The sequence below is a fragment of the Lytechinus pictus genome, chromosome 3 (assembly GCF_037042905.1).
Source record: "Lytechinus pictus isolate F3 Inbred chromosome 3, Lp3.0, whole genome shotgun sequence".
Lineage (NCBI taxonomy): Eukaryota > Metazoa > Echinodermata > Echinoidea > Temnopleuroida > Toxopneustidae > Lytechinus > Lytechinus pictus.
This window is the reverse complement of record NC_087247.1, coordinates 21,771,416-21,789,388: the sequence shown is the minus strand read 5'-3', so window position 1 is coordinate 21,789,388 and position 17,973 is coordinate 21,771,416. Positions and strand designations below refer to the sequence as shown.

The window sequence follows — 17,973 nt, the reverse complement described above, 5'->3', positions numbered from 1 at the left end:
ATGTTATGTAAACCCCTCAAATTTTTTTTGGAAATCTGAGTTTGGCCATTACTTTCTCCAAACTCCAAATTTTACACAATGCATATTTGACATCATTCAAAAGATCATTAAGTTCTCTTTAAAACGATACCATGCATGTTAAAGAGTAGGATTCAAAAGTGTTGGATGAACTCTGAATTGAAGGCTGCAAAACGAGCGAAAAAAGTTTTGAAATCTGAATTTGGCCATTAATTTCTCCCAACTTCAAATTTTGCACAATGCATATTTGATATCATTCAAAAGATCATTCAATTATCTTTAAAATGATACCATGCTTGTTATGATCATGCCATCACGAAAAGAGCAGGATTCAAAAGTGTTGGATGAGGTCTGAATTGAAAAGCTGCAAAACGAACAGAAATAGTCATGAAGGGTCAATACAGAACATGATCTTTTGTCTGTGTCAATAGAGATGAAATCCATTCAAATCAAGCCCCTGCTTCTTCATTTTTATGTTTTGTTGTGGTTTATGTAGTGATGGTTTGTTTGTTTGTTATGTGTTTGCTTGTGCAGAGGTGTGTTTGATTCCATGTTAATGATGATGTTAAGGTGCATGAAAACAATTAAAAGAAACCGTTGAGAAACTCATCACCACGGAAAAAAGAACAGTGACTTTCAATATTGTGTCATTTTGCAACTTTTGAATTTCGACCTTGCCCCACATTTCAAGGCACTTCACCTCCATGTGAACCATAATCATATCATGTAGAGTATCATTTTAAAGATAATTAAATTATCTATTCATTGATATTAATTACACATTGATAATTACTAAAACCGAGGAGGGATTATCGATCAAAGTCAGATTTCCAAACTTTTTTGAGAAGTTTAGTCAGAAACAGTAAGTTTAGGTAATGTTTAATTTATTTAAATCTATTTGATATCTTTGAAATAATAATAGGTGAAATTGATATCTCCCCTTGTCTTGAAGAAATCCAATCTTATCATTAATTTTTTTATCTCCCTTTCGATGACACAGATGTTATTACCACTGATGACATTACAACCGCTGGTAAGTCGATGTTTTTTGTCCTATCATCTCATTAAAACATGAACAAGCGTAATAATATGCTTAATATGATTAAGTTAGAAGTCATGTATAGTCAGAAAGGCATACAATAGATATAGATGATGAAGTCAAGTTCACTCCAAGCCAATGGTGTATTGGGGATGAAGGTAAAGTAGGAGGTGCGCAAGAAAACATAAAGAGAAGGGAAAGAAATAAAATGAGGAAGGAAATAAACGATTTTTGAAAGTTTGACCCACCGAACAACAAAAGAAGTCAATAAGAAAAAAGTTGCAAGGAACGCCATTTCATTTACATACCCCACCCCTCCCCTGAGTGTAAATCGTGTATTTGAAGGAATAATGGATGCGATTTCAGTACTGCCCGGCGCTGTTTTCCAAGATACACAAATTTTGTCTTGATCTCACCGTTTTTACATTATTTAAGGAAAATATCGAGAATAATTCTGATAATTCGTGTAAATTTTACAACATTATCCCCATTACCTACACATACTCGTCATTTTACTCTTATTTTATCTATATAGCGACTACAGACACAACAACAGAAATAACTACATATGAAACTGTGACAAGTATTGGTAAGATGAAATCTATTACATAACAATATAGCTCTCGATTAGGAGTTTCTATGATATGAAAATTGTCATTTTTTGTAACTTATGGATGGCCATTGACCCCCATGTTGCTAATTATTCCATTTATTAGTTTAATGTGTTTTAGTTTCTTTCTTTTTTTCCTAAAGTCACGATAACTGATGGTAGTACCACTACGGCTGCTTCTACATTGGCTGGTAAGATGACATAATTTTGAATATAATATTAAACCCAGTATTAAACCTGCAGTGCCGGGGTATTTTATTTGATATTATCTACGTCTTTACTTGCCGCAGTTAGGGAAGGTAATATACAGTCGCACACTAATTTGCCCTTTCTGCGCTTGAAACTTTAATGGGACCCCCGCTCTAGTTTTTAGGCTTCACCGTCTATTTAGATTCGCTCTAAGATGTGAGAATCCTTGATTTTTATTAGGTATTGAAATACTGAGATGCTATAAGAAAGTGATGTAGTATAATTACATAATACTATTTGTTATGATTTTATAATCCGAACATGAGTACGTATTTGTTAGAATAGTGTGAACATAAGCGACTATTTGATTTGCATACTAATATTATCCAGTGGTTGTGCTAAAGGCTTATACTAATCAGTCGGGTCGCGTTCGCGTGCGAAATCACTCGGGTTTTGGATTTCGATGCTTCTTCTTCTTCTTATGTTGGTTTGAGTGGCGATTAGTCATATTTGACTATTGTCGCCATTGACTCTATTAATAAAAAAATCTCACTTCTCACATAATGATATTATTACCAATATGATGTATACATATATGAAATATTATTCTTGTGATTTTTTTTCTAACGGTGTCTTCAATGGGACAAACACGCTGGGAAAATAGAATGAAATTGAAATCCGTGTTTCGTTTTAAGCCGGCAAGTGCCTTAAATAAAATGTACTGGACTACTGTTTTAACATAACAAACAAGCGAATTCTGACTAATGTTTTAACATAATCACATATGCATATGTATTAAAGATAAAACCAATATCACCTTGTAATAACAACCATGATACCCATACAGTAATTTTCTAGCCTGAAGAATATGATTTGATTTACTCAATTTTTAGCGAAATCATTGCAGTGAAATGGTAGGTTAAAACTTAAGAAATATCGTGTTGAACTGATAAGGATGCCAATAAAACCTCTTGGTCGGTGAAGCAATGATTGAGTTAATCCCAGGACCAAACTCCTAAGAAGTGCTCTTTTTCACCTAATTCATCAAAATAAAAAAATATAATCATGCAATTAAAAGTTTATTTAAAACAAAAAAAATCGTGTTTTTATTTGTTTTCACATGTGAATATGATGCTATGAATATGTAATAACTTTCAAGTAACCATACATTACCATTTTGATTAATATTTATTAAGGAAGATGAAATGTAGCAATTTATAGAAATGTGGTCTTGTTGAGTCTGTGGTTAAACCTGTGTTTCATTATAAGAATACCGCACACTTTTTTCAAAAGTTTTGGCCTACGTATCTACGAATTCGAACGCAGTCAACAATGACAAAGTCTCAAACAATGCTACAAAATAACTAAGTGTTTGTTGATTCTAACTTCACACTCATTGTCGAATTATTCTTACAAACCGTACTTATCGATATAACACTAGAAGCATATTCCCCCTAAATAAGTACAGGACAGCCCATTTTTAAAAATTAATTTGCGTTTTTCTTTTGTCATAAAATCCCGTCTTATATTTTTTTCTCTTCCCTTTGGATGACGCAGATGCTACGACTGGTAAGTGAAAGTTTTTTGTTCCTTCACCTTATAAAAAAAATCACCTGTTTACGACATGAAGAAACATAATAATATAATCTGATCAACTTAGTAATGTGATCAGTACGTGTAGATGAAAATGGATTTATTGAATTAAGTTCTATTATATCTTGGAAATGTAATATTTTGAAGAAATTTTTATCTTTCTTTCATGAATTTGTCATTAATAATCCCCCTTTATTATTTTTCCCTCCCTCTGGTGACACAGATGCTATTACAACGGATGACATTATAACAACAGGTAAGTTTACGTATTTTGTTTTATCACTTTATTAATAAACATAAACAAACGGTATATAATCTAATCATGTTATGTAGTTAGAAACAGTAAGTATAGGTAATGATTAGTTTATTTAAATCTATTTTAATATCTTTGAAAGAATAATAGGCGACATTGATATCTCCCCTTGTGAAGAAATCCAATCTTCATTTTTTTATCCCTTTCGATGACACAGATGTTATTACAACTGATGACATTACAACCGCTGGTAAGTCGATGTATTTTGTCCTGTCATCTCATTAAAACATGAACAAGCGTAATAATATGCTTAATATGATTAAGTTAGAAGTCATGTATAGTCAGAAAGGCATACAATAGCTATAGATGATGAAGTCAAGGTCACTTCAAGCCAATGGTGTATTGAGGATGAAGGTAAAGTAGGAGGTGCGCGAGAAAACATAAAGGGAAGGGAAAGAAATAAAATGAGGATGGAAATAAACGATTTTTTAAAGTTTGACCCACTGAACAACAATAGAAGTCAATACGGAAAAATTGCAGGGGACGATCTTCTTATACATTATTCAGGGGCGGATCTAGCTTTTACGTTTTTCCAAGGAGGGGGTTTGACTGAAAAATTTGACGAGCCAAAAAGAGAGAAAAAAAGGGCTTCCCTACAAAATGAAAGTCATTTCGGTTACGAGAAATTTGACTAGCAAAACAAACGGTCAGTATAAAAAAAAACAGTAATTTGGGGTTGGCACCAAAATGTACTCTTTTTACTTGGCAGACCAAGGGGGGTTAAATCCCTAACCCCCTTGATCCGTCACCGTTATTAAACGGAAAAATCTTATGATAATTCGTTTAAATTTTAAATTTTATTCCATTACTTAAACATGTTAAAGGGATGGTCCGGGCTGAAAATAGTTATATCTTAATACATAGAGTAGAATTCACTGAGCAAATTTCATCAAAATCGGATAACAAATGATAAAGTTATTGAAGTTTAAAGTTTAGCAATATTTTGTGAAAACAGTCGTCATGAATATTCATTAGGTGGGCTGATGATGTCACATCTCCACTTTCCGTTTTCTTATGTTATTACATAAAATCATATTTTTTCATTATTTCATACTTGTGTGAATAATATGTCTCCCTTAAAATGAAATAAGTTGCAGCAATAAATATCTAATGCACTAAATCAGTTGTCAATCCATTTTTTCTGGCTCTTGGAGGAAAAAATTTGAATAAACCTAATTTCATATAATAAAATACAAAAGAACAAGTGGGGATGTGACATCATCAGCCCACCTAATGAATATTCATGACGACTGTTTTCACAAAATATTGCTAAACTTTAAAATGCATTAACTTTGTTATTTGTTATCCGATTTTGATGAAATTTTCAGCATTTTGCTCAGTGAATTCTACTTTATTTATTAAGTTATAAATACTATCAGCCCGGACCATCCCTTTAAACAAACCCGTAATTTTTCTCTTATTCTATCTATGAAGCGATTACAGACACAACAACAGACATAACTACATAATGAGACTCTGACAGGTGTTGATAAAATGAAATCAAATCTATTACATAACAATATAGCCCACGTTTCCATGATCTAAAAATTTGTCAATTTTGGGTAACTTGTAGATGGTCATTGACCCCAATGTTGTTAATTATTCCAATGGGTAATTCAATGTAATTTTTTCTTTCTTTTTCCTAAAGTCACGATGACTGACGCAAGTACCACTACGGCTGCTTCTACATTGGCTGGTAAGATTTTTATTTTGAATATCATATTAAACCCAGTATTAAACCTGCGTTACTTTATGAACTGTTCGTATTGGTTTGTAAATAAATTCGAGTGCGCGTGGCACTCTATTCCCACAACAGTACAGTATTTTGTATCGTAAATGTGCGGTACTATCACCTGTGCTATGTAGAACCATGGACCTACTCGGTCCATGGAAGAATTGATTGATACTTGGATATCGATCTTTACAAAATATGAGGGAACTTATATTTCTGAATTAAACGTTCCCGTCTTTTTATATTCTTTCATTTTAGCTACAACGGATACAACGACGGATCTGGCTCAGACTAGCATTGGTAATTTCATTTATTTTTTTACACAACGATACTGTACCTATTGCATGCTTTTAGGATATAGTCCACAATCTCTGCATGGAATGTCAATAACTCGCAAATTAACTCTTTGTGAGACGGGATCTCGATGTTTTATTTAAATTTCTGTTTCATCTTACTGATTTTCCACAAAGCAATCAAAATAATACAAAGCATACAACCCATTCTGAAATAGTTGAATAATTACAATAAATGGCGATGCAAGAGGAGCTATCTATAAAGCTCTACATTCAAAGTAGAGGACATAAAGTGAAGCATAGCTTGTTGTGAACGGAACCTTACTCAATTTGATTATGTGACAAATAAAATAGTGGAAGAAAATAAAACTTTAGAACTTAAAATGGACTTGAGGGACTGTATGAGGGATGGGGCTTAAATCTGATGAATGAATGGCATAATGCTCTTTGATTAACGATCAAACTTACAATTTACAAAGAATCAATCAACAACAATTAGTATAACGTAGCCCAATATATATAATTCATATTTTCAAATGTTTATCAAAACTTCTGACAGATTTTATGGGAGAGATGGGTCTTGTGTGTTCATAAATGATATTGTCGTAGGCCTACTTTAACTACATTGTATTTTTTTATCTTAGCGACAACGGATGCAACTACGGGTGTAACTACTACAAGTATAGATTGTATTACATTGCCAAAAATGTATATGTATTTTGCTTATGTAATCTCGATTGAAACCTGTTGATTCTTGATGAATTGTCATCAATTCTTTGTTAAAAAAGTTAAAGTATTAATGACATCGTGAGAATTCATAAATGCGTATATAGATCATACAGTCTTTATTTAACAGCTGCATGCTAACTACAATTATTTCCTTCCATTTTTAATGGCAGCCGGCACAACAACTGAAGATGCAACTACATCAAATATCGGTGAGATGATAACACGTGTATCACTTGTGAATTGTTTGATTTCTTGAAAGTAGGCCTACGGTTTTCTGTCTAATCAGTATAGGCCAATTAATTTTCACTTGTAATAACTGAAATTCCTTCTAATATCGCCCTTGTCAATGCTGAAAAGTTTCATATCTGTTTCCTATTCACTACTTTTTTTTTATAAATGAATTTCATTGAGTCTATATAGTGTAGTGTCAGGTTTAATTTAAAGTAAAAAGTCCTCAAAACCGCACGTGTTCTCATTTCGACGGAATTATTCTCTAACGGCGTGTGTGTTTCTATAGACGCGACCACTCCCTTCCAACCTTGATGAATTCATCCTTTGAAATGATTCATGTTATATATGGTCACGGTATATGCTCCTTTAGATTGATTGATATTTATTTTCTGTTTGATATATTAATATCTTGCACTGTGATAAATGCCCCATGTAAACGTAATAAGTTATCCTCTTAATCGGCTGTCCAGTGCTCATATGCCGTTCTAAGATTACTTTCCCCATTCTTAAAATAATACTTAAATGAATGACCCTATAATTGTCTTTTTCAATAAGTGTCCCTTCCCCTGAGTTCGCCTTTTAAGTTCAGCTTATCGGATCTAAACACCGATGAGTTGTAGACTATAATGAATCTACTGCTACCATGATAGGCATATGTATGCACATTTGAACAGACTCGATATCCATGTATTTGTATACCCTCAAATAATCTGAATATACTATGGATTACTGTTTGTTTTTTAAGCCCGATGAACTATAGATTCATATATTATGGTAATAAAAAGGAAGGACCATACGCTGAAATTTGCTGTGCCAAAATCGTCAATTGATTCCTACAAATTTCCTTTTTCCCAAGGACAATCCGAATATGGAACCATCTGCCTGGCGAAGTTGTATACAAAACGGGTCTACCAGCATTCAAAGAGGCTGCGCTTAATTAATTCCCATTATTAGAAATCTGCAGCCTTCAACCGGATCTCTTATTCTTTTAAGATGTATGCAGGTTTTTACTTGCACATCGCACTTTCCTTTTATTGTAAAATAGAGATCTTCATTATGACACCAATCTTTCACGATATATTGCAAAGTTCATTCCAGTGTGGCTTTTTGGAGCTGCAATAGGAATTATCTCATCAAGCATGTCAAGTATCAAATATAAATATCCTATAATTCTATTTCAGTAACAACAGATGCAACTGAGATCATTACTGGTAAGTTTACACGAAGTTTATCATTTCTTTTAAACAAGGGTTAGTGTACATCTAGTTACCAAGAATGCGTATGGCATTTTTCATAGAATGCGGGATAAAAGAGCACTGTCGATTAAATGCCTTGTTCATGGGCATAGGTGCCCCGGGCCGGGGATCGAACCCCGGACTTTCCATGCATAGTCAGGCGCCTTAGACCATGTTTCTTGTATTGCGATAATATTGTTGCTAACAAGGATCCTCTGGCATGTCTGGTATCAATTTGGGACATTGTGAAAGTCTGTGGATTGTTATCAACTTCCAAAATAGGAACCTTTGTTATTAAGATATTGATAATAACAATGACGATGATGATGATGATGAAATTATGGCTAATTATTACCATTGTTATAAAATATGATAACATTCATAATAAAAATAATGGATGTAGTATACTACTACCACTATACTATTACTACTACTATTACTACTACCATGACTATTACTCTACTACTAATACTACTACTACTACTACTACAACTACTACTACTACTATAACTACTACTACTGCTACTATTACTACTACTGCTATCCTAGGTAGTAGGTAGTGGCGATTAAAATAATGATGCATATGGTGGTAAAGATGATGATGATGATGATGATGCACAGCATTTGTATAGTGCCATTATCTGTCAAAGACATTCAAAGGCGCATTGGAGGAGCCAGCCAAGATATGATGAGAGTGGCGGTTTAAATAATGATATGGTAATAAGAATTATGATAATGATGATTTGATTTGATTTGATTTATTTTTTCTTCTGCATTCATAATATTGGTATACAATACAATTTTCATTACGTAACAAACATAATATATCGGTAATTGATTTTGGTATGAATCATAAAGAAAAAAATACAAAATAAAAAAGTCATTCTAAACAAATATGATCTATTGCCAACAAAGAAAATTTAACATTTACAGTTTGCAGGAGAAGGATTGTCGTTATAAGCAGATTGCTTGAAAAAAAATGACAACCCCGGAATAAAACTCATTAAATTAATACATGCTTTCATAAAGCAGAATGGATATGTTATTTTGTTCATAAATTTATAATGATGAAGATGGAGATGAATGAGGATGATGGTGATAATGGTGAAAATGAAGGCTATGATGGAGATGATGATGATGATGATGATGGTCATGGGAGAGTATTTGGTGATGATTAAATCACATGAAAAGTGATTTAATGATTAACTGAAATACTGACACAGACTTACTTTAAATATTCTGATAACATGGATTTAACATTTGCCTTGAATGAGTAAAGAGATGAAATTTTTTTGATAGACTCTGGTAGAAAGTTCCATAAATCGGGACCGATGGAAGCGATGGAAGCATGTTATTTATGTACTTTAACATCAGCAGTAAACTTTGAAGTGAATATATGTCAAATACTGTTAGAGTCTTGATGATGATTAAATAATTATCAAATCATTATTATTATCATTACATGGTTTTAACCACCAGTGTTCATGTGTTCTTTTATCTATATAGTCATCGTCACCAGTGCGATTACCATGGGTGCTTCTACACTGGCTGGTAAGATCATTTACTTTTTTATATTACCTTAATCATCTTGTTCACACAGGCTCCTACATAAATTGGTTCTTTTAATTAAAGACAATACGCCCCATTTACTATTGCAACAGCTCCGATCGCCAACGACTCAAAATGTCCCGGATCATTTACCGAGAATGCACTTTCGGATTAGTATCTAATCTACTATTACATTCATATCATACAAAACGCTGAAAATTTGAGCAAAATCGGATAACAAATAACGAAGTTATTGAATTTTCAAGATTTGCATTATTCCGGTGAAACTGTTCTAGGCATCCCTTCATAAATATTTATTAGGTGGGCTGATGATGTCATATCCCCACTTGTTCTTTGTATTTCATTATATGAAATTAGGTTTATTCAAAAATTTTCTACCAAGAACTAAAACAATTGGATTGACAACTGGTTAAGTGCATTAGTCATGTTAGTTATTTATTGCCGCAGCTCATTTCATCATAATGGAGGAACATCCTTTACACATGTATGAAAAATGAAACAATTATGATTTCATGTAATAACATAAGAAAAAGGAAAGTTGGAATATGATATCATCAGCCCACCAAATGAATATTCATGACGATGTGCATATAACTGTTTTCACAAAATATTGATAAACTTTGAAATTCAATAACTTTGTTATTTGTTGTCCAATTTCATGAATTTTGATAAAATTTTCAGAATTTTGCTCGGTGAATTTTACTCTATTTATTTAGATATAAATATGTTCAGCCCGGATCATCCCTTTAACAGAACGATCAAAATATACTCTTCCAAACATTCCTTCTTTTAAAACATAACAATCAAATCGTTATTGCATGCATGTATCACAAAGGTTAACTGCGTTAACTGCAAACGTACACGCCGGTGCTTATATAAGACCAGTCCGGTGTCAATATAAGAAGAATAGTTTGAACGCCGACCTGCAGTTAGCCCAAGACCAAATTGGTGCTGTTTAAACAGAGAACTCCCAACTCCCTGGTTTAAACATGGAGCTGTTAATAGCTCTATGGTTTAAACATCTATCTGGTGTAACAAATGGCTGTTCGTGTAGTGTTAAGATTTAAGCATCAGGTTTCCGTTTCATTAAGTCTCACAACTGTTCTAAATTTGCCGTTATGGCAACTATATACCATGGTAACCTTGATTGTGATATGCTGCCCATCCCTGTTACCATGGCAGTTACCATAGCGGTAAAGTTACCTCAGTTGTAAGTACTGTATGAAACGGGTCTCTGGTTAGATACCTTCGAGACCCTTCAAAGGACATGCCCAATTAGGAGATCAGCTCCACTAGAAGTAGACAATATTTTAGGCAATGGTAAAATGATCCTTACACACTAAGAAATAGGGGTTCAAATTTGAACCCTAGGGGTTGGTACAATAGCTGCGTCCCAAGGCCAAGGGGTGTTAATGAGGGCAATTGTGCCCTTTTTGTGCACCTTTAAGGATGCAATTACGTATATTAAGCACCCTATAGGGTGCAGAAATAAACCAGGGTTCAAATTTGAACCTTTTTTCATGTTAAGTAATATGCACCTTAAAAAAACATTGATGACAATGTTCAAGCAGAGTGAGCACTATCAGGGTCCCGTTTCTAGGGACTTAATTGCTACAATAAGAAATACAAGATTTCTATGAAAAAAACAGCCAAGTTTCAGTATATAGGTTTTTAACAGTTATTGCAAATTTGTTATTACAACAAGATTCATGAAACGGTCCCTAGATCCTAATGCATCTTTACCATCTATTCAAACGTCTCTGAAATTACACATATCTTTTATTTGTTCCACACTATGAATTAAATCATAACTGAAAATCTTTGGACGATTCTTTGCTCTGAAATCATCTGCCTTTATAAACTGTCCTTAAGATCAATACCATGATTATAAAAATGGTTCTATCATGGAGCTGCTAACGTTAGTAGCTCCATGGATCTAATGATCGAATTAAGTCTGACTTAACACACAACAAAACTACTACAGATTGGGAAACCATCAGCATCCAGTTGTATATCAGTCCACGGATAGAGCATGATTAACATCCAATTGCTATTAATTATTTCCTTTCCGATTTGTGTTTTCTTTTTTTTCCTTGTCGAAATCATAGCAACAACCACGAGTACCTCTACCACAGCTGGTAAGATTAATGTGTTCTCATATTTATATCACAACCCCCCCCCCCCCTATTAAGGCCTACACGTCCGTGATGAATACAACTTTATTTTGTCAAATTACAATGTGTATCACTATGAGGAGACAGCATTGCGAAGGGGCGGCTCTATACAGACGTGGGGGCAACTATCTCCGTGATTTTTCAAGGAAAGAAAAATAAGGGGAAAAGGAGGAAGACAAGGGATAAGAGAAGACGGAAGAGGATACGAAAGAGGGTGTAGATCGTGTAACTCGAACTCCGAAAGGTCGCCCCTAGCTCCTTTTAAACTTCCCTGGTTTTGCGTTTGATTGATTGATTGCAAACCATGTATAACCGTAAGTGGTCCATTGTTTTTAATGTCAAGGGTTACTGTTTAATTCCAGCAAAACATGAAAATGATTGTTTCGACAAGCTAGTCACATCTTACTCTTCTCCGCGTAGGCAGCTGAATAATCATCAATTTGATGTGTCTTTGTCTCTACAGGTGACTCATACCCAGGGTTTTAATATTTCGGTACCATTCTCATTGTATTGTGTTTTATTTCTTATTCTTTTAAAATATTAGATCCCGATGTAGTTGAAAGTTCGAGTGGCACAGACTTTTCATTCGCTTTCCCGGCAAACGCTCTGCAATCGGCTAACACAAACAACTCCCTCATTTTTACGACGACATCATCCTCAACGGTGTCAGTGGAAGTGACTGGTGACATGTTCCATTCTACATTTACGGTGGACTCTTCTGAAGAATATGTTCTCAGTATCGAAGGGATACCACTCTCGGTCGGCCAAGGGGTTCAATCTAGTACGGTGACTATTGTAGCAAGCGATAAAATAGCTGTGCGTGGTAGGTCTGTGGATGGGATTAGTATTGAGGAGTTTACTGCAATTTCAAACACCGGTCTGGGCACTGAATATGTCATAGCTAGTTATCCTCCTCTGGCTACAGGCGACTATCACTCAGAATTCACACTGACCACTGGTGATGCTAGTACAACCCATGCTACTATCCACTTCTCTCAGGATGTGGAGTACGAAGGAGACGTGTACAACAGCAACAATCCACTAGAGCTAGATTTGACAAGCCATCAAACCGTCCAGTTCCAGAGTTTGACGGATTTGACGGGGTCCTTCGTATCCACTACTGAACCTGTGTCAGTCGTGTCTGGTGATAGCTGCGCAAGGATTCCGGTAGATGTAGAATTCTGCAATTACCTTGTGGAACAACTGCCACCCGTTGAGCGGTGGGGAAAGACTGTGGTTTTCTCGAGTTTTAGAGGTCGTACAAGTGGAACTATTATCCGCATCATTGTAAGTCACAGTGGTGCCAACGTGCAGGTCCGATCTGGAGTCCTTTCCACACGATCCTTTTCTCCATCCAGCTCTGGCTTCTTGGACGTGGACATCGGTTTAAACACTGACCCAATCGCTATTCATGCCGACAATCCGATACTGGTCTTGATGTATCAGAAAAGCGTCTACACAGACGATGCCGGCGATTCATCCATGACAATCGTGCCAGCTGTAGAACAATGGACATCCGGAGAAGTCTCATTCTTTGTGGTTGATCAGCAGAGTACCGAGGCTCATGATTACATCAGTGTAACCATTGAAACCGACAATGATCAAGGTCTCGTGATTGACAGCATCAGCTTGGGAGCTCTCTCTTCAAGTAGTGTTGAAGTCCTAAGACATGCCGGCTACACAGTCTTCAGGGTGGAAATCGATCCTGGTTATCATACACTCCGCCACGTAGACGAGGATGTCAAGTTCAGCGTGATCGTTTACGGGGATGATGTGTACAACAGCTATGCCTACCCCTCCAGATTTGAACTTCCTGTGACTTCTTAATTTGTTATTCCAACAACCTCAAATAAAATTACGTTCGAAAATTACTTTCGTATTGGTTAAAAATATATGCTTATTATCAAGGTTATTTCTCACTTTTGTATCAATTATTTAACCAATCAAAATAATATTTTGTTGAATTTACTTTGGAGACCCCATAATTATGTTGAACAAACACAAATATATATATATATATCACAAAATGAAATAACAGACTAGTTTGATTTTGCCTTTTATAAGTAATGGGTTTCGTCTGTGACCAGAGAATGCCGAGATGTCGGGGAATGGCCCACCTAAATTGATATTCTTTTTACCCATTCCAGTATAGCTTGAGCACGGAAGATATTGATATTTGAAACTTAATTTTCAGTTTCATATCGAAAATTTAATTAATTCTTTATCTCTCTAGGAGCAATGGATGAAACCTACAGACAATAAATGATTTGATATAAACAACAAGTCCTGGGACGATCGAGCCTTTGCTCAGGCCGGACCAGGCCTGTTGTATCCACTACCACAGGGGCCGAAGTACTAAAATTCTGCAGCATCCTTTAAAGGCAACCTACAATTGCATTTTTACACCAGCAGGTACTAGGTTTGAAGACAAAAAAAATTTGTAATGTGCCTGTTCCTGAACTTCTCTTTACTTTTTTTGTGTTTTTGCTCTTTTCTCAGCGCCTTGAGCATTTAATCAAAATGGATAAGACGCTATATAAATCCTATGTATTAAAATTATCATTCAATTTTCAAACGATTTGATAGAATCTCAGAGTAACATTGACAAAAAAAAAATTGCGATTCACCAGAGATTACTGATGTACCTTAAATATCTGAAAATAAATCGTAGTTATAGCACTTATCTAGAAATCCATCTCGGAAAGACTTTGGCATCTTAATAAAAAGTTATATGAGTCACTGATGTATTGACACATACCTGCGACCGTTGTTCCCCAATAAATTCAAATGTAGGTATATCTATAAAAAAAAAAATCCATACCTGTTCTTTAAAAAAAAATCCTCTAAGATTAATCTCGGTTTTTGAGCTTTGACGTATCTTAACGATGGCCACTGTTGGCTGTTATCTCTAGATATGGAAAAAAATACTTGCAGCATCTTACCCCTTTCCTATTGCAAAATTCTAATTAACTATATTTACTATATCATTCTTAAAAAACCAGTGCCCCATATCTCTGCTCAATGTCCAAAATAAGATTTTTTCTAATTGTTTTTTATTTAGGCTCCTCACTTTTTTTTAATACATTTTGTAGTGTATATTATGTTAAATACTTATGTTAGATATTTAATTTGATCATTGATACACTATGTTTACGAATACATTTGTTATGTATATTATGTTATTTGTTTTAAAAGTTGAATAAATAAATGAAATAAAAATGAAATGAAAATAAAACCCTGGCTGAATGATCACATAACGACCAGAAAGGCTTTTTGTCTGGTAGAAACATAGGGAAAACATCAGAATTATTTATGACGTAATTTCTGATACAGAATACAAAAATATGCCGGGGATATTTCTTTTTATTGATTTCGAAAAGGCATTCGATTGTGTTTCACACGATTTCCTATGGAATAAACTACAATTTTTTTTATTACGATGATAATTTCATAAATTGGATTAAATCATTTTGTTCAAATTCTGATTCAAATGTATTAATCAACGGTTGTTTGACCTCTCGCTTCAATAGTAAAAGAGGATGTCGACAGGGGTCCTCTTTCTTCGTATCTGTTTCTTCTATGTGCAGAGATTTTAGGCTTGCTTGCTAGGAAATCTAAAAAAAATAAAAGGTATATTTATAGGAAACAAAGAACATAGCATAATATGCAGATGACACAGTGTTGTGTCTGGATGGTATAGAAAGCTTACATAATGTTCTAGAACTTCTAAATGTATTTTCTCAGTACACATGTTTAAGTCTGAATATTGACAAAACACAGATACTTTGTATTGGATCAATGAAAAAACTGTTAAGATCAATTTACATGAGGGCCCCGTCTTACAGAGAGTGACGATTAATCCAATCAATCGTCATTCTATGGAAATCCATCAGTGTCATGTTTTTTTCTACAGGAAATTTGCATAATGTCCTTTGTAGACAAAGAGAAGCTGAGTGAAGTTTCAAGAAAACAATGAATGCATGAAAATACATCATAGTTAGAAAATATTTTGATCAAACATGCATAATAGATGTTGACGTCGCTGGCCGTCCATATTTGTGATTGATGGGATCAATCGCAACTCTTTGTATAAGACATGGCCCAGGTACATGGGATTGATATATCACTAGTCAACGCTAAATTCATAAGATATTTAGGAATAGATTTTTGTATTGATTAAGATAAGCTTCCTGATTTTAACTATGAGAGAATATTTGACAAACTAAAGAGACAGATGATATCTTGGTCGAAACATAACATTACTGTTTTTGGTCGCGTGGTTTTGGTAAAGTCTTTGCTTGTTTCACAATTTAATAATCTTTTCATGTCCATTCCTAATCCTTCCGAGCATCTTTTAAAAGCAATAAAAATATATATATTTAAATTTATATTTAAATGGAAACCAGATAAGATAAGCGGGAAGCAGATGGTCTGTTCTTACGAGAACGGGGGACTGAAAATGGTTGATGTATAGTGCATTTTTCAAGAGCTTTGAAACTGACTTGGATTAGAAGAATATTGTCGAACTCCTGTAAAGATGTTACACATTTAATCTACGCATTTTTACGACCCATAACATCAGTGGAATGAGGTAAAGGTGATATATATTTTACTAAATTATCGTGTACAACTCAATATTGTTTTTGGAAGGAGCTTTTGTCAAACTCTTTCATTTTGTCCGCCATGTTCAGTGTACTTCTTACTTTTGACAGGCTACTCCTATATGGTATAATTCTGCTGTTTGAATTGGTGGAAAGATTATATTTTTAAAAGAATGGTGGGATAAAGGCATTCATTTCATAAACGATTTATTAGATGATCGTGGACATATTTTGAGAAGAGAAGAAAGCGAAAAAGATATTCAATACATATTCAGTTTCTGCATTGTTATGCACTTTGTCAAATTATAAAATTCAAATATAAATCACAACTAAATAATTGTAATACAAAGTTGAATGGACCACTGTGCCCTGCATATGCTTTAATAAGCTTATTGAAAGATGAAAAATGTTGCAGACATAATTTATCAAGTCATGTTAAAAGAAAAGAATGATCAGTAAAATACTCTTTCTCGTAGGTGGCACGCTGATGGTGTATCGTTTGATGATAAATATATGCAGTATTATTATATGTTCCGGTGTACAACGGATACAACAGTTCGTTACTTTCAATACAGGCTTCTCAATATGATACTTTACATGAATAAGGATCTGGTAAAATTTAAAATAATTTTAAATACCAATTGCTCATTTTGTGGAAGAGAAGTTGAGGATATTGTGCATTTTTTTAATACATGTGACGTGACCAGATTGAATTGGAATTACTGATTGACTAAAATGTAGTAACTCGCTGTAGAATTAAACTCTCCTTAGGACATGTTTTGTTTGGTTTTATTGAAAGAGAAATGATGCTTTAAACTGCGTAATTATTTGGGCTAAAAAGCAATATTTTGAATACAGAAATCTCTTTCTTCTTTAAACATGTTAAAGGTGAGGAAAAATTACATAAATGAAAGGCAAACCAGCATACTTGCCAATAAAACTGATAAATTTGATTTTAAAAATTGCTAAAATTTTGAGAGATTTTTATTTTTTAGTAAGCTTCTGTTTCTTTTCCCAAATTCTTTTCATTTAGTATGCTACATTTACCGTTTGTCCTGATTATAATCTAAGTTTTCAATATTCATATACTACAAGCTTTTCTACCGCTCTGAATGCCTTGTATGCCTTTTCGTTTATGTTAATTGATTAGTATTCATGCTATTTGCATTGATTATGTTGTAATTATATTGCATGCAACTCTTTGTACAAACATAAATATGGAATTGATTTTGTTGACAATTTAATGACCGTGGGGGGTCAATAAAAAGATCTTTAAAAAAGATATGTTATGGATATATATGCACGTACAGTCCGACTTTGTCAGGTCTTTTTTTTAAAGGAAATATGATATCATCAAGATATATACTAAAATATTGGAAATTTAGCATGATAACAACAACAACAATAATAATATTAGTCCAGTAGATATGTGAAAAAGATGCTCGAATCTGGCAGAAAGTGTGAAATTTGGCATACTGGCGTATTTTTGGGCGCTGATTAAAAAAATTGCCGGCCCCAAGCGATTTGACCATCGGGTCGGCCGCCATTTTGAAATCCAAGATGGCCGCCATGAAAAATCATTAAATGTCATTTTCTTGAGTTTTTCATGTCATGTGACACTGAAATTTGGCATATATGGGTATTTTG

At 34.1% G+C, this 17,973-nt stretch overlaps 1 protein-coding gene across 1 annotated transcript; it reads left to right on the top strand.

Annotated features, from left to right (window-relative positions):
* Positions 1-3,677: 3,677 nt before the first annotated feature.
* Positions 3,678-14,555, top strand: LOC129256466 (IgGFc-binding protein-like). Its single transcript, XM_064096632.1, has 9 exons — positions 3,678-3,705; positions 3,920-3,952; positions 5,411-5,458; positions 5,753-5,794; positions 6,687-6,725; positions 7,929-7,958; positions 9,489-9,533; positions 11,660-11,689; positions 12,270-14,555. The coding sequence occupies exons 3-9, from the start codon at positions 5,416-5,418 to the stop codon at positions 13,550-13,552; spliced, it is 1,512 nt and encodes a 503-aa protein (XP_063952702.1). The 5' UTR covers positions 3,678-3,705; positions 3,920-3,952; positions 5,411-5,415; the 3' UTR covers positions 13,553-14,555.
* The last annotated feature ends 3,418 nt before the right edge of the window (positions 14,556-17,973 follow it).